The sequence below is a fragment of the Astatotilapia calliptera genome, chromosome 15 (genome assembly GCF_964374335.1).
Source record: "Astatotilapia calliptera chromosome 15, fAstCal68.1, whole genome shotgun sequence".
In the NCBI taxonomy this organism is placed as follows: domain Eukaryota; kingdom Metazoa; phylum Chordata; class Actinopteri; order Cichliformes; family Cichlidae; genus Astatotilapia; species Astatotilapia calliptera.
In genome coordinates, this window is record NC_137436.1 from 33,321,314 (window position 1) to 33,346,876 (window position 25,563).

At 41.6% G+C, this 25,563-nt stretch overlaps 2 protein-coding genes across 2 annotated transcripts; one reads left to right on the forward strand and one right to left on the reverse strand.

Annotated features, from left to right (window-relative positions):
* The first annotated feature begins 685 nt into the window (after positions 1-685).
* On the forward strand, positions 686-19,398 carry znf292b (zinc finger protein 292b). The gene is made up of 8 exons (XM_026194357.2): positions 686-871; positions 6,825-6,979; positions 7,120-7,195; positions 7,315-7,450; positions 8,456-8,658; positions 9,697-9,833; positions 10,320-10,461; positions 12,234-19,398. Exons 1-8 carry the CDS (start codon positions 707-709, stop codon positions 18,864-18,866), a joined length of 7,647 nt encoding a protein of 2,548 aa, XP_026050142.2. The 5' UTR covers positions 686-706; the 3' UTR covers positions 18,867-19,398.
* Positions 19,399-23,087: 3,689 nt separating this feature from the next.
* gjb7 (gap junction protein beta 7) lies at positions 23,088-25,291 on the reverse strand. The gene is made up of 2 exons (XM_026143570.2): positions 25,198-25,291; positions 23,088-24,036 (listed from the first exon to the last, which is right to left on the reverse strand). The coding sequence occupies exon 2, from the start codon at positions 24,024-24,026 to the stop codon at positions 23,238-23,240; it is 789 nt and encodes a 262-aa protein (XP_025999355.1). The 5' UTR covers positions 24,027-24,036; positions 25,198-25,291; the 3' UTR covers positions 23,088-23,237.
* Positions 25,292-25,563: the final 272 nt, after the last annotated feature.

The following is a 25,563-nucleotide window of genomic DNA, read 5'->3' on the forward strand; positions in this document are numbered from 1 at the left end:
TCTTTTAGAAAATAAATCCAGTTTTCCAACCAGTCTCTGTCTGTCATCACAATGCAGTCTTCCATCTGAAATCTTCTACACAGAGGAGGGATATGGTAAATGAACTGGTTCATCTACTCTACCTAAGCACGTTTTTAATGCTTTTTCTACACAAGTGTTTGGAGAGCAACCTGTGGTTAGGTATCATGCCCAAGGATATGCAGACTGGAGCAGCCAGGAATTGAACCACTGACCATTTGATTAGTAGCTGACCTGCTCTACTTCCTGAACTGCAGCCAACTCATGTATAAGTATTGGACAAAGGATGTTGAAGATGGAAGGAAGAAACGAGGAACTTCCGAGAAGATTCATGGATTTAATGCAGGAGGATCAGAGCGACAGAAGATGATATTAGGGATAGGATGAGATGGAGGCATATGATGTACTGGTTTAACCTCTTAATGAAGCAGCCAAAAGAAAAAGAAGAAACGAAATCCACAGTGAGTCTGGCTTGACAAAATCAGAGATTTTGAGGGTGTTTTATTTGAACCTACTCTCGCAAACTAATTTTCGCTAAGTAGCAGGAACTCACATGACAAGCTGCCATCACAACAACAAAGCTGAAATTTTCTGTACGTGCTGACGGGGGGGGGGATGACGTGAACTCGTAAAATGTGTACTTACGTGATTACGTAGCAGTGGTTACGCGCAGAAGCTGGGTGTGAAGATGGCGGACGAGGAGGCCGAACAGGATCGTAGTCCTGCCATTGGTATCAGTGAAACGACCGAGGAACTTAAAAAACGTTTGCAAGAATTGCAAGAAATCTTGAGTAGAGAAAGCATCGACTCTCCAGAAGAATCATCTTCGAAGTATTGTCAAGAGTTTTGTGGGGTGAGCTGCTTTTCTTTACGCTTAAGCAAACAAGCTAATCAGCTAGCATTGATAACAACGCTACACACATACTGATATTCCAGAGAAAGCCCTGCTTTCAAAACTGAGTAGTTCTTGGAAGCACTCGCTAGTTGTTGTTGTTTTATCTATGTCCAGAATAGAAGCGTGTCTAGTAGTCACAAGTTGGTGAATACACACAGGCTCGTAAACTTCAGCTTAAATGTTGAGCATCTGAAGCAAACGTTAGCTTAAAGCTGTGTCTGCATGAGGTAATTACCTTTGGCAATGTTGGTGTTAAGAGTCGTTCAGGTAAAATGACCTATACCAGCAATAATAAAATGACTTGTTTTATTTACGGTGGCTTCCATTGCATTGATACACTTAGCGCGTCTGGCGGATATGGGTGCCTAGCATCAGTTCTTTACCCTTGTATGTTTGGCTACATGCTCGTGCACGTGAGCGTAATTTGGTCGCCTGTCTCTCGGTAACAGCCCTAAGGCCAGCAAATTTCCGTTCGGCTGGATTTTAGGAGCAGCTGCAGCACATTTGGTACGATTGCACCTGGTAAAAGAAAGGAGTTGTCAGTTAATCCCGCGATAGATTTCTCCTGTGTACGTGCAGAACGGAACGCCCGCCTGCAGAAGGGCGCACGTCGTTTTCTGTCTCAGTTGCACGCTGAAGACAATGCAGCATAAATTACCAGCAGTCTCCCTTGGAGCCTGACCAGTGGCCGTTTGTGAGCTTGTGCACCGGGTGGAGTCTACAGAGGTGTGCTTGTCGTTTTGAGAGCGTGAGAGAGCGGGGATGGGGACTCTACGCGGAGTATCCTCGGGCTCATTGTGGTGGTGGTCTTCAGTGTGTTCGCCTTGTCCTGAGTACAGTGGTTACGTCAGGAAGTGCCCGTGAAGTCAGGCTGCTGATGGTGATGAATAGAAATGCTTTTGCAGATATTTGATGAACCTAATCAGTTTTATCACGTGTCAGCTAACCAGTGACAGAATCAAAAACTGAGAGAAAAGTAAGGACACTAAAATTCAGTTGGTCAAGGGGTTCACTCTAGTGCTGCCCCTGGCTGGAACAATGAGTTTTATGTTCAAACTAAGTGAAAGTGGAAAATATATCCTATCTGTGACTTTAGCAGTAAGCGGCACTACTTTGTTTGGGTAGCTGCTTTTAAAAGTCCCTCCCCGAGCCTTTCCCCCACTGTCACCAGAGTTCATAGGTCATATGATTGCTGGGGTTTTTGCTGTTGTACTATTGTAGGGTCTGCCTTACAATATATAGCTCAATGGGGCAACTGTTGTTGTGATTTGGCGATGTATAAATACAATTTAATTAACATAAAACTCATTGTGGGTAGTAGAAAAGTGGTCCCCTAAACTTTTTAGTGTTAGTAAGTCTATTAGCTACAACCAACTACATGATGTCATGTGGACTTTAGGCACATAAACTTGTGTCATAACGCGACCTCGGGAGGGAAACAGTGTTGTAGAAAGAACACTCTTCACTAATGGGAATAGTTCCAAAGCTTTCTTTTTTATGTATGAGAGTAGGACTGCCACAAACGATTATTTTGATAGTCGACTAGTCACCGATTATTTTTGCGATTAGTCGACTAATCAGATCATCATCCATTGGACGTAAAACGTACAGCATATTGCACCAGCAGCATCTGCTCATATATAACTATCATTAGCTTACAGCTTTAAGTGTTTAAGGTCTGTGCTAACTAAAAATAAAGACAAGATGATAGTTTATTAAATTTTAATGAAATTTGCAGATTGTTTCGGTGAAGTTTAATAAACTCCTTGCTATCTAAAATATAACAGGACACCGGAGTAAATTCTCGAGCATCTCACACTTCTGATAATCAGCTGTCTGCTTGACGTTTATTCAGCTGTGTAAAAACTAACTTTAATCTCAGCCAAACCGATTTACTCAGGAACAAATAAAATACAAAAAAAGCCAAACAATAACATGTTTAAGTTATCTAAGTGACTTATGTATGTTTAACCTGAGTAGCGAAAGACAGCGGTGGGTTTGAAAACGATTTGCCGGGAGTCCGGTGTTCTCACGGGCTCTAGTGAGCCTAGCTAGCTATCGAGCTAGTGGGTAACAGACGTCTCCGAAAACGTTGGCGCGCTTTTGAAAATATGTGGCGTCTTGATAAACTGAGCAAATATTTGAGGTTTACACAGCTACGTTTATTTTGTGACCCAGAAAAGAATAATAAGAGTAATTTTAAAACTAACTAGCTGCCGCCGTTGTTGGAAATTGAGCTGGGCTGCGCTATGAATTCTGGGACACAGCTTCTTCTTCTTCTTCTTCAGGGTTTAATGGCAGCTGGCATCCATGCAGTGCTGCCCTCTTCTGTTTCAGTCCGTTATTACACTCTTAAATCCTACTACTCATTCCTGCGTCTTTTGTGATCTTACAAAGCTTCAAACGACGCGTCGACTATTAAATCAGTCGTCGACGATTTTGATAGTCGACGTAATCGTGACTAGTCGACTAATCGTGGCAGCCCTATATGAGAGATACATACTTCTGAATGACATGGAGCAGGTGCATCTAGTACGCGTGGAGTGGGCACAAAACGGTGACATACAGACATGTAAAAGGTCCTTAACAGGAATGACTCAGGCCAAACTTATGGTCCCACATATGTCTGCAGACGGAGAGCAGTGTGCTCGTCTGCAGTGCCTCAGTGCCTCAGTGTCTCTGTGCCACCTCTGTATGTGACACAAACAAAACAAGAATGTACGACATCGAGCCGATTGTGTACCAACTGCTATACCTATCTTAAAAAAAAACAGCCTTAGCATCCACTAACCACATCAGGTTAGGAAAATCCCAAGTGATAGTTAATTGTGCTGCTTTTCGTTTGAGGCTAAAACAAAGAGATTGAGGTTTCTATAAGCAGTATATTGTGTAGGATATATGGCTGCAGCAGTTCATTGAGTAATTGGATTATAAAAAAGTTCTCAATACAATTTTTTTGCTTTGCTTTGATGCTTTGTTTAAAGCACAGCTCTGCAGCGTGCCATTGTCACCATGGAAACCCACATTTACAACTAAAAACATACCTGCAGTATAAACTGGGAAAAAAAACTAGAGGGAATCCCAGAGCAAAGTCTGACGTGAAGAAAAGCAATCTTTGTAGCTGCTCCATCCACTGCCAGTTGTTTTATACTGAAAAAAATCTGCTGTAAGACTCCAGAAGTTGATAAATACAACAAAATAAAACCGGTACCGGTACCCAAAAAAGTATGATTTATTCATAACACATAGGAAAAGACCCAGGGAAACAGAGTTAACGATAAAAACAAATAAAAAAAAATGTATATTAAAAACCCAGAAAGCCATAAATTTCACACCCAAGCCTGAACTCTCGCGGCACGGTACTAAACGACTCACGGACCGGTACCGGGGTTGGGGACCGCTGTACTAGATCATATTATTTGAAAGTTCTGTTAAATATTTCAGTTTAAAACTGAAATAATGCATTTTGTTAATTAGATTGCATTCATATTTAAAATATGACAAACATCTTTTTCATAAGCCACTTGTAAAACTGTGAGCCTTTGACCTGAGGGTTGTTATTTTGGACAATGAATTATTATTGACATCTACACCATCATAATGCCTGTTTTCAGCAGCACAAAATGTTGATCAGAGAAAAGGGTAAATTACCTCCAAAAACTGTTATTTTCAACCAGATCGTGCTTAAAATTGCACTGGTGTACTAACTCAAATCAACTTCTACATTTTTTTTTTTCTACTGTGAATACAAAAAAATCTGAATGAATTGAACCCATTTTTTAACCTTCAGTTGCAAGCAGAGGTTTTTCACAAATGATGATACTGTCACAGTATGTCTCTTTCTGTGGTCAACACTAGACCTTTAATAGACCTAAATAGTAGGGCTGAACGATATATCGCATTTGCGATAATATCGCGACATGATCAAGTGCAATTTTCTAACCGCAAAGGCTGCGATTATACTCTGGACATGTCCAAATTCATGGGCTGCATCCTCCTGAGGCCGCATTTGTAGACCGATTACGTCACAGCGACGCGCCGAAGGCTGTCCAAATTACTACCATATCCCAGAATTCATAGCGCGGCCCAGCCAAACTCCAGTTTCCAACAATGGCGGCCGCTACTAAGTTTTAAAATTACTCATACTAATCTTTCTGGGTCACAAAATAAACTTTTAAAATATTTTCAGGCGAGAAAGTAGTTGTGTAAACATCAAATATCTGCTCGGTTTATCAAGATATCCCATATTTGCAAAAGTGCTTCGACGTTTTCAGAGGCGTCTGCTACCCACCAGCTCGACAGCTAGCCGGGAGCTCGAGGGTTACTGATGCGGCCGAGAACGGCACAACTCCCGGCACATCATTTTCAGATCACCGCGGAGTTTCGCTGCTCGGGTTAAACGTAATATATAAGTCACTTAGACAACCTAAAAATGTTATTGTTGGGCTTTTTTCAGTGTTTTGTTTGTTCGTGAGTAAATCGGTTTGGCTGAGATTAAAGTTATTAGATTAGATAAAATAAAACTTTATTAATCCCCCGGGTGGGTTCCTCCTTGGTTTTCACACAGCTGACTAAACGTCAAACAGAAAACTTATTAAACAGAAGTATGAGACAGTCGAGAATTTACACCAGTGTCTGGTTATATTTTAGATAGCAAGAAGCAGACGGCCGAGTTTATTAAACTCCACCGAGACAGCGGTGACGCTAATCAGAACTAGACCGTCCAATTTCACGCCTTTAAATTTTAAAGGCGTGTTTGTGTGTGTGTTTATACAATTGCTATTATGTTTGCACTTTATGTGTAATGTTACTGACTGCAGAGATCAGTAAGATGTGTGTATTTTTTATTTATTAGTTTTATTTATTTAATATTATTTTTTAATTGAATGACTGTCTAGTAGTTCACAGATGTGGAAAAACTGAGTGTGGTAAAGCCACTGATTTATTTTATTTATATTTCTGCAATCTGCACATTGTACTGACTTTCATTTTAATGTTTACACCAGGGTTCCTTGTCAGCACTTTATGCTCAGATGTTTGTAAGCTAAAAATAAACTATTGTGTATGTTCAAATATACTGTTGTGATTGAAGAAGTTAAATAAAAATGTCAGTCATCAATTCATGCATCACCTCATGTCATCATAACAGAGGTCTGTCTTCCAGGAAAGAACAGTTTAAAATTAATGTAATATAGTATTGGCCATACTATATGATGTATTGCTTGTCTTTGTTTAATAATACAGAAGACAAAGACCTTAAAAAATAATCGCATCGCAATCGCAATATTGGGGCAAAAAATCGCAATTAGATTATTTTCCATAATCGTTCAGCCCTAACTGGAAATAGGTGAAAAAGCTGAAATTTGTGTTGAAAAGAGTTAAAACAGTTGAACTGTTAACTGAAAATTTTTTTTTTGTCATAAGCGGGATTCGAACCCGGGCCTCCTGCTCTGAGAACGGCTGCTCATCTCACTGAGCTAAAACATGGCTCAGCCTGGCAAGCAAAGCTGGTGATCACACTGATAATGTGGTCCCATTCAGCAAAATGGGCCAAAAAATGGCATAAAAAGCTTAATAGCTCAAAAAGTATAAAAGTTATGAGCACCAAAAGATATAGCAGGCATTAGCAGAAGGAGCAGAACGGTTTAAAGTTTGAATGGTGAAAATCGGATGAAAACTGAGGGAGTAGTTAACCAACCAAGGTCTGAGCAACTAGAATAAGGTGGAAGAATAAAGAGAAACAGGATCACTATAGTGTGAATGCCTCACACAATTAGAATTAAACTGTAGTGAATGGACTGCCTGTTTTCAAACTGCTGGTAGGTTTTGTTTTTTTTTGGTTGTTTTTTTTTTTTTTTTTTTTTTTTTTTTCCCATTGTTGCTAAGTGAGTGACTTTGGTTCCCCTTGCAGACATTGTTGGAGTACGCAGGTCGGTGGAGGGTGGAGGAGGAGCCTTTGCCTCTGGTGAAAGTGTACACGGAGGCCCTGGTGAATTATGCCCGTGCCTCTCCATACCTCTCTCTGCAGTGTGAAAATGTTTCTCTTGTAGTTGAGAGACTCTCACTGTAAGTATAACTGCACATACACACTTTACATTCATGGAACGTTTGTTGGATACTGTCCTGTAACAACGTTGAGTTACACATTTTCCTGTAAAATCAGTCCATCAGAGGTCAGTTTGCTGTTTCTATGGTTCGGTCTACAGGAGTTTCCTCGAGCTTTTACTCTCACTGAAGGATATTCCACATGCCGCATGGAACGAGTTGAAGTCATGTGTTCAGGTAAAGAAGATTTCAGCTTTCCAAATAAAGTATTCAAAATGTCGGCTCTAAGCTGGACTTCATAAGCATGCTTTTGCTACTCACATTCAGACCTCATGGAGTTTTCCTGTTGTGTACAGTTTGCTCACAGCAATCTTAAACAGAATGGAATCACTCAGCTGTCCCCGTTGTCTGCTTTGGGCAAGTATGACGGTGTTTGGTCCAACAGGACGCTGCAAGGCCTTCTGTCCAATGAAAACCTTCCCACAGAACAAGGTGAGTGCAGGCCTCTTTTTCACATTGTGTTATTTGGAAAGATCCTGTGCTTTTAATTAAATACTAGTAAAAATAACAATAATGTGCTTTGTGCAGCACCTTTGAAAACATAGTGTGCTTTATAGAACTGAAATAATGGTCAGAGTGATTAACAGGTTAAATTAAAAAAGTAACAAAATGTCAGAAGGAATAACAAAATATTTCCTGTTAAATATGTTTGGAGCAGTGATTGAACAGTAAAAATTGAAGTTCACAACCTCAGTTCTTATTTTTCAATTCAAATTAGAGAGTAGATAAAACTTTATTAATCCCTCAGGTGGGTTCCTCTGGAGAATTCAGTAATTTGAGTAACTTCAAATCATCAGATCCAAGCCCAGCGAGGGGCAGCCATTTATTGCAACAACTTAAGCACAGCAGAGATCAGACTTAAGTTAGTGACTGGTGCTTCACCAACTCCAAACAATAAGCTTCACCAAAAAGAAAATTGAAGTAGGATCTTAAAAGAACAGGTGAATACTCTACCTCCCGTCCTGTGCTCTAAATCTCTCCATACATAAGGTGCATGCTGACGGAAGTGCTGTTTGGAATTTGTTGTCAACTTCTTGTGCATTAGTCGAGCCTGGAAGTAAGACTACTTCTTCTGCGTCATTGCGACAGGAAGCTCCAAATTTTGACAGTATTGCTCAGATGAAAGTGTGTAGTCTGTTTTGTTTGATATGAGAGGTAAAGGACATTTCCTGGTTACAAATGACTTTAAGATTCCTCACTGTCGCTGGAGGCCCAATTAATCACAATAAGGGATCTGGTTGGTCCCTATGTTGCACGTCTTCAAGTACAATAAGTGAAAAGGGTTTAAAGTAGATTTTATGCAGCCTCGGCATTAGCAATACTGTGTTTAAGATTTTACTGGAAAGAAAATTGTTGAGCACTTCCATTTAAAAAAAATAAAAATAAAATTTAGATACTTAACATGAATTAAAAAAAAATGCATATTGAATGTTTCAGTTGAGGAATTCCTAGCACAGGAGGGAATCGTACTGTTGGGGATGAGGGTGAAGCAGCTGATGAAGGAGAAGAAGCTAGAGAAGGCTGCACTGCTGGCAAAGACCTGCTGCCAGTCCTCAGCCTTCCAAGTGAACGGATCCTTCAAGCAGCTGTATCTTGTGTGCCTCTGTGGTACTGCAGAGCAGAATCAGCTTATGGAGGAGGTGAGTTTCATTGGGTTATTTAATTATGCATAAAGTGCTGTGGTCACACTTAGTAGCGGGTTAAGTTTTATATGTTTTCATAGACTTTCAACCTGAGGGTTTCATCTGTCATCTGCTGTTTATCCTACACAGGCCAGCAGTTGTGTTGTTGGACTTCGTGTTTGTGTGTTAGGAATCGGGGGTTTGTTTGAAAAAGCAGGTTTAGTGGGAAAACTGAGATTTTATGTGTAAGGTAAGGGGAAAGTTGTACAGAGAGCACTAACTTAAGCTGGTTGGTTCCCTGCAGCTCAAGCACACTTGGGTTATGCATCAGAACATCTATAACACATCAAGTCAGAAAAATAAAGTGCAGGTTTTGGAGTAATCTAGTCACAGTAAGCCCAGTTGAGATGATTTGGCATGGCCTTAAACAGACAGTTCATGCTCAAAACCCCTTCAGTGACTGAAAATGAAAGCAATTCTGCAAAGAACAGTGGAACAAAATTCCTCAACAATGATTTGAAAGAGTAATTGGCAGTTCCTGCAAATGCTGGAGGTTTATTAGGTTTATGGGGCATAAATAAAAGTGCATTATGTATTTAGGCAGGTTATCTTTGTCTGATACTAAAGTGTAACAAATATGCCAAAAAAAGGGCAAATAATGTTTTTACAACATTGTATTAAAATTGTGATAATGTGAAAGGTTTCCTGTGTGTGACTATCTAGTATGAGCCTTTCAAGTTTGAGTATTTTCAAACACATTTTCAAGCTACAGTCACTGAATGCTGTCGAGCAACATTTTGAAATGTCTCTAGTTTAGCTCTTAGCTCCCTTGGTATTAAAAAGGTAACTTAGCACATCATGATGTCACTTTGCTGCTAGCCTTATTTGTGCCCTTAATCTATTGGTGCTGTTGTCTTTTTATGTTTTCTTGTAATAGGTAGGCAACATTTAAAAGTTTCTGAGACCTTTGATATTGGAGGGTTGCAAAATTACTGAACGATTGGTTTAATCACTTGGGTGATTCAATATGTGGTTATGTTGTTTCTATCTGTAAAGCTTTCAAAGGAGGACTGCCGTGATGCATTAGAGATGATTTGCAACCTAGAGTCTGAGGGAGACGATAATGCAGCTTTCAGTTTATGCTCGGCCTTCCTGACCCGGCAGCTTCTCCAAGGAGACACATACTGTGCTTGGTAAGAAGAAAAGTTCTCTGATTTGATGCTGACCACTATTTTATTTAATTTTTTAGAAAAATAAGTAAAGTTATAGAATCAGCATACTTTTTTTCCTTCTCTTTTCCTCCATATTGTTGGGTACTATTAAGACAGCGGTCCCCAACCCCTGGGCCTCGGACCGGTACCAAGCCGCGAGAGTTGACGCTCAGGTGTGAAATGTATGGTTTTCAGGGTTTTTATCGGTTTTCAGCGTTATTTTGTTATCGTTTTTATCGTTAACTCACTTTTCCTGGGTCTTTTCACGTGTGTTATGAATAAGTCTTCTTTTTTCGGTACCGGTACTAGTTTTATTTTGTTGTATTTATCCGCGACACGCGACAAGGCCGGTCCGTGAAAATATTGTCGAGCATAAACCGGTCCGTGGCGCAAAAAAGGTTGGAGACCGCTGTATTAGGAGGTTGGTGATGTAATCAGTATTGAGCAAGTTGTCTGTCTTCTAACCAGGGAACTCACACTGTTTTGGAGCAAGCTGCTGAAGCGATTGGAACCATCAGAGCAGGCCTTTCTTGACAGATGTCGCCAGATGTCTTTATTGTCAATTACTGTGTACCACATCCTGTTCCTCATCAAGGTCATTCAGTCAGAGGTTAGTGGAAAGTCATCTGCTTCAGTATATTCAAACATTTGGACCCAAATGATTGACTGCAACTGTTATCTTTTGCCTTTGAGCTATCCACACCATATTGCCAAAAGTGTTCACTCACCCATTTAAATTGAGTTCAGGTGTTCAGATCACGTTTGTAGAATGAAGCACTTAGGCATGCAGACTGCATCTACAAACATTTGTGAAAGAACGGGTGGTTCTCACAAGCTCAGTGAATTCCAGCTTGGTATCGTGATAGGATGTCTCATATGCAATCCAATGTAAGGCCAGTCGTGAAATGTCATTGCTACTAAATATTCCACTGTCAGCTGTTACTGTAACAAAGTAGAAGTGATTGGAAACAACAGCAACTCTGCCATGAAGCGGTAGGCCACATAAAATCACAGTCAGCATATAGGTTGCCAACTTTCTGCAGAGTCAGTCAGAACAGAACTCCAAACTTAATGTGACCTTCAGATCAGTTTGAAAGAACAGTATGTAGAGAGCTTCATTGAATGGGTTTCCACGGCCGAGCAGCTGCATCTAAGCTTTACATCAAGAAGCGCAATGTAAATGGACTCTACAACAGTGGAGACATGTTCTCTTTTTGCTAAAGCATATAGTTAGTGCTGGATCAGGTGACCCTGAATCCTCCCTTAATTATGCTGCCATAAGCGTAGGCTGCTGGGGGATTCCCATTGAGTATTTCTTATTATTATTGTAGGGTCTACCTTAGAATATAAAGCACCTTGAGGTTACTGCTGTTGTGATTTGGCGCTTTATAAATAAAATTGAATTGATTGATGAATTCACGCTTCTTTTCTGGAAATCCAACAGACAAGTCTGGGTTTGGCAGTCGCCAGGAGAACGGTACTTGTCTGATTGTGTTGTGCCCAGTGTAAAGGTCTGTGGAATGGGGATTATGGTGTGTCGTAGTTTTTGGGCACAAAATACTACCCCGACAGCATGTGGCAGGACAAATGACCAAACATCTTCCAGCTTCTGTCTCCTGGCAGAAGCTGGAAGATGTCACCTGGCAGAGATGCCCACTCTCCCCTGCACTGTTTGCAATTTTTATCGAACCACTAGCAGCAGCAGCAATTAGACAGGCTAAAGTGATTACGGGCATAAGATGGAAGAATGTTGAACATAAAATCTGTCTTTATGCGGATGTATTGCTTTTTTTCCCAACACTCACAAACAGCTCTCCCTGAGATACTGCATTTAACTCTTTTTCAAAAGTTTCAGATTATTCGATAAACTGGTTCAAATCTACAGTTCTTCTGATTAACTGCTCCTTCCATAATTCCTCTTCTAGCCCACTGCTATCTGGAAATATTGAATATTTAGGTATTAATGTCTCTCCTAAGCTTGCAGATTTAACTAAATTAAACTACATCCCACTAGATGGAAATCTCTACCCATATCTTTCATGGGAAGGGTCGCTTCAATAAAAATGATAGTCTTGCCAAGAATCAATTTTGTTTTTAATGATCCCGAGTAAACCATCACCAGACTGGTTTAGGTCTCTAAATTCCTTTGGAAAGGTAAGCCCCCACATATTATCTTAAAAATGCTACAAAGGAGGACTAGATCTGCCTAACTTTCAACACTGTATCTTAGCCAACAGGTTATTGTAGTAACTTAATAACCAAATGTCTTTTTAATGAAATGGGTCTTCTTCATTAATATAGCCAGAGCAGTTCAGAATAAGTTGAAACATGCTTAAAATAATTTAGCTTTTTTGTGTGTGTGTGTGTTTGTCCCCTTCACAGATTGACCGTGTTGGCCTGCCAGTGTGCATCGAAATGTGCATCAGGGCTCTACGGATGGAATCAGGTGATGGGAACAGTAAAGCCACTGTGTGTAAAACAATTTCCTGTTTGCTTCCATCTGACTTGGAAGTGAAGCGAGCCTGTCAGCTGACAGAGTTCCTCCTAGAACCCACTGTTGAGTCTTACTATGCTGTGGAGACTCTTTATAATGAACCTGATCAAAAACTAGAGGAGGAGGATTTGCTGGTTCCCAACTCGCTGCGATGTGAACTCTTGCTAGTGTTAAAAACCCAGTGGTCCTTTGACCCAGAATTTTGGGATTGGAAAGCGCTAAAGCGTCATTGCTTGGCACTAATGGGCGAAGAAGCTTCCATAGTGTCGTCGATTGATTTGCTGAATGATACAGAGAGCCCTGAAGAAGAGGACGTCATGAGCCTAAGGGGGTTTAATAATGTTCCAGACCACTTAGTTACTGGCACCTACGAACTCAAAGATGTTACAGACAAGAAACAGAAAAACAGAGAAATGAAGAAACTGAGAGAAAAAGGTTTTATATCTGCCAGGTTCAGAAACTGGCAGGCCTACATGCAGTACTGTGTGCTGTGCGACAAAGAGTTTCTCGGCCATAGGATTGTACGACACGCACAGACTCATCTAAGCAAGGGAATGTACACCTGCCCAATATGTGCTCAGACATTTACCTCAAAAGACACATTAATTCCCCATGTAACATCACATGTGAAACAATCGTGCAAGGAAAGGCTGACTGCACTGAAAACAAGCAAAAAACTGGCTAATCCCAAAACAGCTGCCCCTGTTATTGCAGCCTTTGAATCCAAAACGCAGCACAATCTTTCTGTAAATGGTGACCCCTCAGGGTGTAACCGGGGGTTGGCTTACAAGGGTCAGACCAGTGGGCCTAGGCTTAATGTGGACTGTAGTGAGGACAACATGTGCCCTGTTGGAAAATGCAGGAGGAGCTTCAAATTTTTCAAAAATCTTATTGCACATGTCAAAGCTCATGGGGATAATGAGGAAGCAAAGACGTTCCTTGAGATGCAGAGCAAAAAGGTTGTTTGCCAGTACTGCCGTCGCCACTTCATTAGTGTCACTCATCTTAATGATCACTTGCAGGTCCACTGTGGTGTAAAACCTTACATCTGCATACAGTTGAACTGCAAGGCAAGTTTCTTGTCCAACACCGAGCTCCTAATACATAGGAAAACACATTCTGTGTTTAAAGCTAAATGCATGTTTCCAAACTGTGGAAAAATTTTCAATGCAGCCTTCAAACTGTATGACCACGAGGCACAGCATTATAAAACTTTTACCTGTAAAGTTGTGGACTGTGGAAAAGTATTCCATTCACAACAGCAGCTGGATTTACACCAGGACAGGCATGTGACTCAAGAAGAGGAAAACCAGTCCTCTGAACAAACCCTACAAAATGGGCAACCCAGCCCTTCACTCGCTGAGCAAATGCAACAGGAGAACTGGAGCACTGAAACGGAGAGTGTTGATCAAGATCGTGGACGGCTGCCGGTACCCACTGAGACTTTGCTGACATCTTCAGAAGAACCTGTGGACACATTAAAACAATATACAAGCGAACATGAAGACAAAGCTTTTTCAAGCAGTCATACACACAATTTAAGCAATTCTGTGATTCAGTCTGTCTGTTCCAGCTTGTCTGAAACTCAAAGATATAGAGATAATTTGTCTGATTATCAAAGAGCGCCCCAACAGAATCAGTCTGTACCTTCATTTGAAGCCAGTTTAAATAATGTCTTACATAGCCAACCGCAGATGTTCTCTAATATTCAGAATACTGATTCAGTTAATTACAACTCTAACTTAAATTTGCCAGTAAAGCAAGAGCCACCGTCTACTAGCAACTGCTTAACAGTACAGCTGCCTCACAACTCTGTAGAGCCTGCAGTTTTGCAGCCACTCCCTCCAACAGTAAGTCCTCAGCAGCGAGCTGGGAACAGAGCGGACAACTCTCTAGAACAGAGAGAGCGATTTCATTGCGCATTAGAAACCTGTCCGAGGCATTACAGCTCCTACAGGAGTGTCACCAAGCACATGAAAGCGGTTCACCCAGATTTCTATGAGCAATGGAAAGTTGCTCGAACTAACATCAAAACAACCTATGCTCCAGCACAGAGCAAATCGTCTGTGGAGCATCTCAGTTCAGTCTCGCAGCTTCAGAACCAGCAAAACGGTAGAGTAACAATTCATGGAGTTCAGAGACAGAACGTTATCCAATCACCTTATACCAACATGGGTAACAGTTTAAACTATTCTGACCTGCACTCGCTTTCTTCACCAGGCCTCACCCATAATGGTTCGCTGCTAATGGCAAATGTTTTGAATCCCATTGTTCTCTCTCAGTTAGGGAGCAATAGAAATCCCACAATTGAACACGCTCAAGCTTCAGGCAGTCACAGTTGGCATACAGTTGCTGGAAGTGAACAGGTTCAAAACTGTGGTTCTTCTCAAGTCTATCCACCTAGCCTGCAAGCGAACCTGCAAATGACTCCTAATAGTTCTGTTGTGTCGCTTGGTGTCCCATCCTGTTCTGTGATGGGATCAGTTACGGAGAGACCAGCAGAGTCCTTGCAGTCACCACAGAACAGTAGGCCCCAGCCAGTTCGTCCCTCGTACGTGAATGGTGCAAAGGAAGTGTTGGAACAAACTGATGCCTGTCCATCATATTCATCACAGATTCAAAGCAGTTTAGCCCCTGGTGCCAAGATACCTGAACAAACGCAAACTGTGCAAAATCATCTACGGATGAATTTTCCTTCTGCAAACAACGAAATCCAGAAGAGTAGTACGGTCCTACCTATAGATGGCCCTATTGTCGCCGAAGATGAGGTGCGACGCAGAAAAAACAAAAGGATTAAATGGCCAGCGATTATTAAGGATGGGAAATTTGTTTGTCGGAGGTGTTTTAGACAGTTTGATAGTCCTAAATCCCTCGGAGGCCACTTGTCCAAACGAACAACTTGCAAACCCTACAATGATTCAGAACTGAATGCAGATTTGCCAAGATCATTCCTTGATCTTAATTCAGAGCAAACAGTTGGCACCCCTCAACTTTCTTATAACCCTGCTGCTGTGTACCAGGAGAAGCATCATCAATCTTCAGCAGCTACAAAAGATTACCCCACACGTAATTATCCACCAAATAACTTGCAGACATATGGCAGCAATGAGGCAAATGATGATATTCTTAAACAAATTATGACTGAATCCAACATGTCTGATCTCTTTGTGCACACACCTACCCCACAGACAATGTTCCAAAACCCCTGTGTTCCCCTAGGAGCTGGTGAGCGTTTGACAGGTAGCTCAGTAATACAGCACACAGAAAATGTTCAGGTGAAGCAAGAATGCTCATACAGTTCAGCCCATTATCCTCAGCCAAGTATGGATATATTTTCTGGAACAGAATTCCCAGACCCACTGTTTTCACAAATCCTCACAAAAAACCCTTCTGCGGCTGTCCCCAGATCTGCCCCTAAAAACGAGACTGCTGGGGAAATCCACAATGAAGGATATCAGTCTGACAATATCCACACACCAGATCCAGATTTAAACTCAGTGACACACACACCGATACCTGAAAATCAGCTTAGTCCAGCAGCAATAAGTAGCAGTCAGATTGAGGTGCAGAGAAAAGCTTTTGACCAAGGCATTAAAAAGAGACTGCGTGAGCAGATTTTGGCTGGCGACTTGCAGCGTCGGAACAGCACGTGTAACTCCTCCAACGCTGATGCTAAAGCCATATCGCTCGATCCAGCAGGTACCTCTTCCAATAATTCTGGATATAATCCATTGTCTAATGATGCAAAGACAGATTTTATTAGTCAAGGACAATTTTTTGAAGAAAATTCTGTAGTTATGCCACAGACCTCTGATGAAATTAAACTATTGCTGAACACACAAAGTTTTACTTGTTTCAGAGATACTGTTATACCACAACAGGAGGTACCAAGTCCCAGAGTCATTGTGGCAAATGATCCAGAGCCTGAACCATACCAACTGTCAGCCAGCCAACAGCAGTACATGACCGAAATTCAGAGTGCATTTGAAAGGCTCAACTTGGTCAGAGAAGTTGCTGATCAAATGTCAAATGTTTCTGTGCAGCAAGCTGCAAACAACCAGACCAAATGTGCAAAAGTCAAATCGCGTAAGTCAATTTCATCAGCCTTGATTAAGCCATTTGCTTGTGAGAAGGAGGACTGCACCTTTAGTTCCATTTCCAGTGAAGCACTGTGGAAACACCTCTCAAAAACCCACAGCTACAAAATTGAGATGGTGAATGTGGTTAAAAAACGATATGGCCTATATGCTCCTTTTAAATGTCAGAAATGTAGTAAGGCATTCACTCGAAACTCAAACCTCAGAGCTCACTACCACTCAGCTCACAAATTATCAGCTAAAGAAATTGCGGATTTAGATTTGAAGCGCAGGCTGGCCAAAGATGCTGCGTCTGCTGCTATTCAAAACCAACCTGTGGGTATAAACTCTGCTCCAGAGGCTCGGTACCACACGACAGTGGAGAACGGGACACATATGTGTCCGCTCAAAGATGCCACACAACGGGATTACCCATCACAGGTTCTGGGGCCCTGCACTAACACAGTCATAACGAATAACAAGTTTCAGCAAGACATTCGCTCCACAGTGATCTGTCCTTTGCAAGCAGCTCACACGCATAACCAACCAGTGACTCCTTCGAGACAGGCACAGACTTCAACTACATCCTTCCCGTCAGTAAAAGCAGCAGAACAATGGTTACATGAACAGCAAAGAAACTTGCCTTTTCAGCATCCAGTGGTTGGCGACTCCTTACCTACAGTGTCACCTTTGCTCACCCAGGCTCTCTTGGGCACGGCTCAGGCTAAGGAGCCACAGTCCTCCAACAAGCATTCAGCTTTCAATAGGCACTCAATAGTTCAGCCAAGTACAGATGTTACAAAGAAGACTAAAGAGAGGAAGCCCAAGTTAGGTGATGCAATGAGTCCATACAGACCATATTGCTGTGTTCATCAAGGCTGCGTGGCAGCTTTTACTATCCAGCACAATCTGATCCTCCACTACAGGGCTGTTCACCAGTCTGCCCTGTCGGCACTGGAGGTAAACAAAGAGCAAGACCAGTCTGAGGCTGCGAATGAACTGGACCACGAGGATGAGCCAGAGGCAGAGTTCCCTCAGGTTTCTGAGTTCAGATGCCAAGTCAAAGACTGCTCCCGTGTTTTCCAACAAGTACCCAACCTCTTTCAGCATTATGTCCAGCTCCACGAATTTAGTCTAGATAAAGTCGGCAGTCTGTTGTCCAGCGTCAGGCTCGGCAAGTTTGCTTGTGGCCATCAAGGATGTAAGGAATCCTTCACTGCTTTCAGGAGTTACGTAGCTCACATCAAAGGTGAGCACAAAGATATAAAGCTGGCCAAACCAGAACATTTAAATGGTTCTTTCAAGTGTGAAATTGAAGGCTGTGACCGTTCATATGCCACAAAGTCAAATCTGATCAGACATATGATGAAAAAGCATCAGGATCTGCACCAGTCTAAATTAAAGAGTCAACAAATAAAAGATGGCACAAAACAGACTTCAAAGACTTTGCATTATCAAATTACTAAGACAAGTAATGGGAAAGAAAACATTGAAACGAATAAAAAGTTTTTGAGAGCAAGTGACACAAAGAGGGCTAGCAAGTCAAAGAACAATCACTGGGTTAAATATGGAAAACCCTCACTGAAATCTAAACTGGAGGCGTCCGCTTTGTGCACGAAGAAATTACCTCTGCAGTACCCCTGTATGATCAAAGGCTGCGAGTCTGTAATGAAGTCAGAGCGGAGTATAATGAAGCATTACATTGGCCACGGACTTTCAGAAAAGTACCTGGAACAGCACAGAAGTCACTTTATCTTCTGCAAAAAGTTTCCGCGGCAGAAGTGTCGCTCAATCAGGAGTGACGACTCCAAATCTGACAACACCTCAGACATGTCAGACGTCGAGACGGCTGCAGACGCCAGCCTGGAGGGTAGAGAGTATGGATGCTCAAAGCCGATCCTACGCAGAAGGGCTGCAGCAGGGATCCCTGTAGCATTGTTTGACAGCAAATTATCAAATGATGGCATCTCTGATGGTTCTGTGATACTCAAACGCAAGCGAGGGCGTCCACGAAAATACATTGAAAAAATTGTGAAAGGCAAGAAGATTCCACATCCAACCAAGGCGGACGTGGTTTGCAGCCGTTCCAATGAAGCTGTCTCCTCATGTCCCGCTGTAATGCAGGAGGAGAGGACTGAGCAGAGCGTGCCGCTGGCTTCTTTTAAACCAATGGGATTTGAAATGTCCTTCTTAAAATTCCTAGAACAGTCAAATAAATCTGAGCACCCGTTGATGAGGAATGTCTCGGAGGCAGTAAAGTGCAGGCATCCGTTCAGCCTGAGCACCAAAGGCAACTGTGTCAGGTTCAGCAACCGTCAGAATCTGAAATCACTGAGCAAGGTGAAAATATACCTGGACACGGCCTTTTCATCGTCTGTCTCTGACCTGATGTTAAAACAGCTGCAGGACATGCGCCCTGCTGTGTTGTTAGAAAAATATAATTAACACTTTTTTCCTTTTTTTTTTTTTTTCTTTTGGAAGCAGAATCTCAGGATTTGAATGAGTAAAATCTGCTGCACACTGGTGGCCCTACATGTAAAATGTTTTTTATACATCCATCTATAAACACTTGTTACCTGTACATGGTTGTCTATTGTTTTTTAACTAGAAAAATGTAAAGCATGTTTTTAAATACAAAAAAGAACATTCGGGTTTAGTAGATATAGGACATCAGGTTAGGGTGTCTTGATTATCCCTGTGGAACTTGGAGATTGGTGGACTGAAATTGACTGTGTAGTTTGTGGTTGAAGGTGTTTGTGCTGTGTATAGTTTGAAATTACCCACTGCAGCCAGCAGCCTGATTTTTTTTATTTTTTTTTGTAACGTATGTGTGTTGGGGGTGCAAAGAATTGATGCCTTTCATGATGTAATGTCTGGAGCTCCTGCATGCACACTGATGATGATAATGATTTTGTGGAAAGGTTTTTTGAATGACAAACAGATGTTCTCATATTAAATATTCACCAGTGTTTTGTAAGTGTGTGTGTGTGTGGTTGGTTTTTTTGTTTTTTCCTGCATTCACATATCTTGCATAATGCAATTATTTGAGTAGGAACAAATATTTAATCAAGCAGTTTATGGGTTTAACTTTAAAAAAAAAAGTGGAGTTGCAGCTGTTTTTATAAATTACACATATATAACACACATATAGGCCCAAATGTAACTGGACAATTGCTTGATAAATTTTCATGGGCAGACAGAAAGCAAATTCAGGCAGCAAAGAACTACATCCCCATTGTATGAATACTGGATTGAACTGTATGTTCAATTTCAGTTTTATTTATACAGCACCAAATCACAACAACAGTCTCCTCAAAGCACTTGATATTGTAAGGTAGACCCTACAATAATACATGCAGAGAAAAACCCAACAATCATGACCATCTATGAGCAAGCACTTGGCAACAGTGGGAAGGAAAAACTCCATCAGAACCAGGCTCAGGGAGGGGTGGCCATCTGCCACAACCGTTTGGGGAGTGAAAAGGAAGACTGGATGAAAGACATGCTGTGGAAGAGAGCCAGAGATTAATAACAGGTATGATTCAGTGCAGAGAGGTCTATTAACACATAGTGAAGAAGAAACATCCAGTGCAAGCTGGTTCTATAGAAGAGGGGCCTTTAAACTGAAGGCTCTGCCTCCCAGAGGCACTGGTCCCATTTAAAGACCAGTGCAGTACCTACTGCACTGGTCACACTGAAATAACTATGCGCTTAACAATTTGAAAATTGTTAAAATGGAAAGTTATTTAGTGTGTCACTTTTCATTTGAACAATTTTCAAATTGTTAAGCGCATAAAGTTATTTCAGTGCAAGTCATCTTATCCTGTGTTTCAAATGCTATACTTTTACTGTGACCAGTGCACTGGTCAATTTGAAAAATAGATGATATGGCCACCTTGTTTTAGAACACACTTCATAACTGTCCATCAAAGCAGGGAATCAGAAGGAGCAGACAGCAGACTTTGTTCAAGGGTCTTCTAATCATTCTTTATTTCACTTCAAATGTTCATAAACAAGTATAGCATTTTATTCATACAGATTTAAAGAAAAAGAATAAATTGTTAATGTTATCTATGCTAGCTAAGCAAAACCTGTCAGTGTTAACTATTACTGCAGGGGGTTTCAGTTGAAGTCATCCTCTCAAACATACCAATAAAGGACGTTCCTGTGGAATATTATCTAAAGTGCTTGTTGATATCAGTTCAGTTACAGAAGGACCGTTTAGAAATGTGAAAGACTCCCCCCCCCCCCCCTCCCCACACACACACACACAGCAGACATCATAGCTTTGCAGATTGAGAAAGAAAACAAAAGACAAAGCATCGTAAGTTTAGCATGACAATAGCAGCAGCCACAACATTGTCAGTATATGGAGAACATTCAAAATTCCTCAAAAGAGAATAGGGATGTACCACCTCATATCCCTTTTCTACAAGAACTAGTATATGTATTTAATTAAACCATGCAAAATGTTATCTTCACACTATGAAAACATTTCAAGAACAGAGGTGGAGGTCACATTTGGTTATTTGTGAGACCTGGGAGCATCTTTACGGAGGACTTTAAATAGAGTAACAAACAATTCTTTCAGGCTAAATGAAGATTTTCTAAATTAGTGAGATGCCATTTAATGTCAGGTTTATGGGTTAAAGTGCACGTTTGAGAGTTACGCCATGGAATCCAACTTATGATATGAGGCTCTCTATTCTCTGGAGCATCCAGAGTCATGTGCAATAAGGATGTAACACTATTAACAAGGTAATTGACCTCTCTGGGAGTAGAGTGTAGTTAGCTTCTCTGTACTGTGTTCAGACAGTGATTCCAATAACAGGAGCAAATCTACAACAGACTGGCTGAAAAAGAAAAGAATAAATGTTTCACAGTCCAGACCTAACCCTGACTGAAATGATCTTAAGAGGGCTGTGAGAATATAAATGCCTGTCAACTTCACTTAACTGGGGGAAGAAAAAAAAAGAGTTTGTCAGTATTTTCATATAGAAAATGTTGCCTCCAAAGGTTATTCTGCAAACTATGTAATCATGGTTTGTAGTTTTTCAAGGCCTGTCACAACTTTTGAGATTACCTTTCTCAATCACTATACACATCTATACATACAGCAGTTAAATTAAGTAATAAACATGTCACCAGTGAATATATTTTCAAACTTGCTATCAACATGAAATTCTCACCAGATGTCGATAACAAACCCATCCAAAAAAAACAAAAACAAATGACACACATGGTAAATGGACTGTTTGTCATATAGCACTTTTTGACTCTCTCGGAGCGCTCATACTGAAATTTATTTAATACTTTTGACAGCTTAAAGACACCTCCTGTATGGAGAAACTAGTTACAGACTTTGCTCGGGTTTAATTTTGGCCTATTCTTCCACACAAACTGTCTTCAAAAATCCTGAAGTGGGCCCCTTCTGTGAACTCTCAGCCAGGGGTGTAATTTCCAAGGGGGTTAGGAGGGTTATGTCCCCCCAAAAATCAGACCCAACCAATGTAGCCCCCCAATAAAATTATGAATTATCTTGCATAAATAGGCTGTTGATTTTCTTTACTCATTTTAGGTATTACCAGCAAAATAGTTGCATGTTTAATCATCTGGGAATCTAATTACTGATAGATTTTAGCTGGTGTCATGACTGTCCATGCTGTTTTTGCACTTATCTTACCTATCTTCAATACTTTTCCCTGTGTCATTTCTCATTATTATACATAATGTATGGACATCTGTGCTTTGATTTCTTTGCACGTGTGGATTGGATGGTGTGACAGAGCTGTGGTCTTTGACTCAGCAGCAGGGGAGAGGTGGTGCAGCTGGCTTGAGGGGCTGTGCCAGCTGCAGCTCATCAAGCGATCACAACTGTCTGGAACAAGAGTCAACAACAATAAAAGCTACTGACAAGCACACTGTGTTTGAGTGTTGTGAGTGGTGACTGGGGTTTGTTACCTTCACCCTCCACATCTTCTCAAGCTCTTCTATGAGTCCTTGGTACTTCTCCAGCTTCCTTTTTCCTGATGTTGCGGTATTTCGGTATTGCTACCTCTATCACTACAGCCGTCTTCCTCTGCTTGTCCACCACTACTATGTCCGGTTGGTTAGCCATCACCATTTTGTCCATCTGTATCTGGAAGTCCCACAGGATCTTAGCACGGCCATTCTCGACCACACGAGGGGGCGTCCCCCAATTTGATCTCAGGGCTTCCAGGTTATACTCGGCACAGATGTTCCTGTATACTATGCCGGCCACCTGGTTATGGTGTTCCATGTATGCCCTGCCTGCTAGCATCTTGCACCCTGCTGTTATGTGCTGGATTGTCTCAGGGGCATCTTTGTACAGCCTGCACCTGGAGTCTGTATGGCTCTTGTACTTAGAGCTTGTTCATATGCTGCCATAATTAGTGCTACTGTGCTCTCTTTCATTCCAGCTTTGTCCAGCCACTGGTCGGATTTGTCGATGTCAGCCACTTCCTCTATCTGCCAGTGGTACATTGTGTGCAGCGGCCTGTCTTTCCATGATGGTTCCTACTCTTTCTTGGGTTTCTGCTGCCTGAGGTATTCATTGAGCACACGGTTGGTCGTGGCCATCTTCCTTATGTACTTGTGGATGTTCGTTGTCTCATCCTGGAGTCCGCAGCCTCCTTCCTTACACATATCATACAGTCAGGAGCTTCCTCGTGTTGATGTCAGTGACTTCTATCTCCTCGTTTGGCTAGCTTATATATATATATATATGTGTGTGTGTTTGTATTGGGTTTCATTTGAGGTTCTTTCAGTGTCAGATGTTGGCAGTGTCCCAGCCCACTAGGACTGGTCAGGCAGGTTTTCCTGAGCAGCTGCTGGCTGTGTCATACACACCTCTGTGTTTGCTGTGGGTTCATTTGAGGCAGACTTGTTGACAATGGAAACAGATGGCTGGCTGTGGCTGAACATCTTCTTTTCCATGGGAATATACTTCCTCGTTAAACATTTCCAAAGCTGTTTCCACACAATGTACATGAGCTCAGTGAAGTTCAGAACAATGCATAGTACGGAAGTGCAACCCATGATGTAGAGGAAGATCTTCTTCTCTGTGGCTTTGGCAATGAAACAGTCCACTGTGTTGGGGCACGGGCTCTGGCTGCACTGCAGCAGCATTGGGACCTCAAAGCCATTATACAGGAAGTAGAAAGCCAGCAGGGAGCCCACCTCAAAGGCTGTCTTGAAGATGAGGCTCACAGTGTAGGTGCAGAAAAGACCTCCATCGATGCGCCCCTTGTCCTGGTACAGTTTTCGCTTGTGTTTAGCCTCTCGGTACTCCCGGTAACCCACATGAAGGGCTACTAGCAGTGAAGGGGTTGACACCATGATGAGCTGCAGAGCCCAGAGACGTACCTGCGAAATAGGGAAGAAGTGGTCGAAGCAGGCGTTCTCACAGCCGGGCTGCTGTGTGTTACAAACAAAATCCTTCTGCTCGTCCTTCCACACCTGCTCAGCTGCTGCCACATACACCAAGATCCTGAAGAGGAAGACCACAGAGAGCCAGATTCGCCCAATTCCAGTGGAGTACTTGTTGACCCCACTGAGGACATTCTCTAGAAAACCCCAGTTCATCTTTGATCTCCTGTCAGGGAACAAACCAGTAGTCATGTACAACCAAAGTCATAGGATGTCAACTTAACTTTAAATCACATGCATTATGTATGCAGTTTCCTTGTTTCTTTTCATTTTGCAATATGTATTATATACATACGTTTTTGGACAAGCATAATGTATAAAAATGGCTATAGTTCATGCAATCGTTTTTATTTAAGCTAAAGTCTGTACTTCAGGCATGATTTAGTATAAGATCCACTGTAAAGCTTGCCACACATCAATTCACCAACTTTAGAGCAACATTACAGAAACTGTGTCAAAGTACCCATGGATCTAACTGCACTTTGATTTGGACCAAAAGTCACCATCAACCTGACTGAACCCCAAGGGGACATTTTGGACCAACATATTAGTGCTCTACCATCATCCAATAATCAAATGAGAGAGCCTCTGGTTGTCTCTCCTGTACAGTTCCAGACGCATGAAAGATCATTGCAAAGAAGCGCTGAGGCTGAGGCACCTTAGAAAAACATGATTTTTACCGATTAATTGGTCTGATCTCATCTGTATGGGGCTAGATTAATTACAGGAAATTACAAGATCATTTATGGTAAAAACAAATATTTATAATTGATATTAAAATTTTCACCCAACTACTTGTGATACATGATTCTTATATAATAGTAAAAGTAGCTCTGTGATCCACTGAAACTAATTTGCAGTTATTCAAAACTGCACAAAGCTTCCCTACGCCCTTTCCCCAGCTGGTTATCCAGCCTTGGACACTGGCAGATTCTATACAGGCTACATCAAAGAAGGATTACAAGATATATTGCAACTGACAATTTTTGGTATCACACTTTGTCACAGATGCAATATTCTATTCTTAAACACGAAACAACAAACACACATACATACACATACGTGTGGAAATACAACCAAGTTTCTTTTTCTTGTTTCCGAACCTGCTAAAGTGTTGTCAAAGTCTAATAACATATTCTCAAAGGTCCTTCCACTTTTCTGTAGTGATCCAAAAAAGCTTTTTACCTTTTGAATGCCCCAAAATGTCACGTATGATATACTCTTATGGTATTGTATAACTGTCCAAACACAGAGAGTAACATCACCCACAGACACAGTGAGGAGGTTGTATTTCTGTCATACAGTAAAGAAACAGCAGATAGCTTACCGGTGGTGCTGGAGGGCGTTCTTCTCTCTGGTAGCGGATTGTGTCGAGTATCAACTACGCGTCCTTCACTGCTTACTTGCAGGTAAGAGCTCAGTGCCACACCTTTCCAGGAAGACATAACAGCAGCCTGTGGCTGGCTGGATCACACACTTTTTGTTTTGTTTTCCTACCTGTGAGTGTCTGTGTTTGTGCAGAGATAGACACCATCACCATGGAGCTGTCTAATGTAAATATATGCTGCCTGTTCAAGCTCATTGTGGGGGGGAAACATGCACCGTTTCAGCTGTGTTATCTTTCTATCCTCTTCTATCTGGCAGGATGGAAACATGCAACTTTGATGAGAATGCGATCTCCTTACCTGCTGAT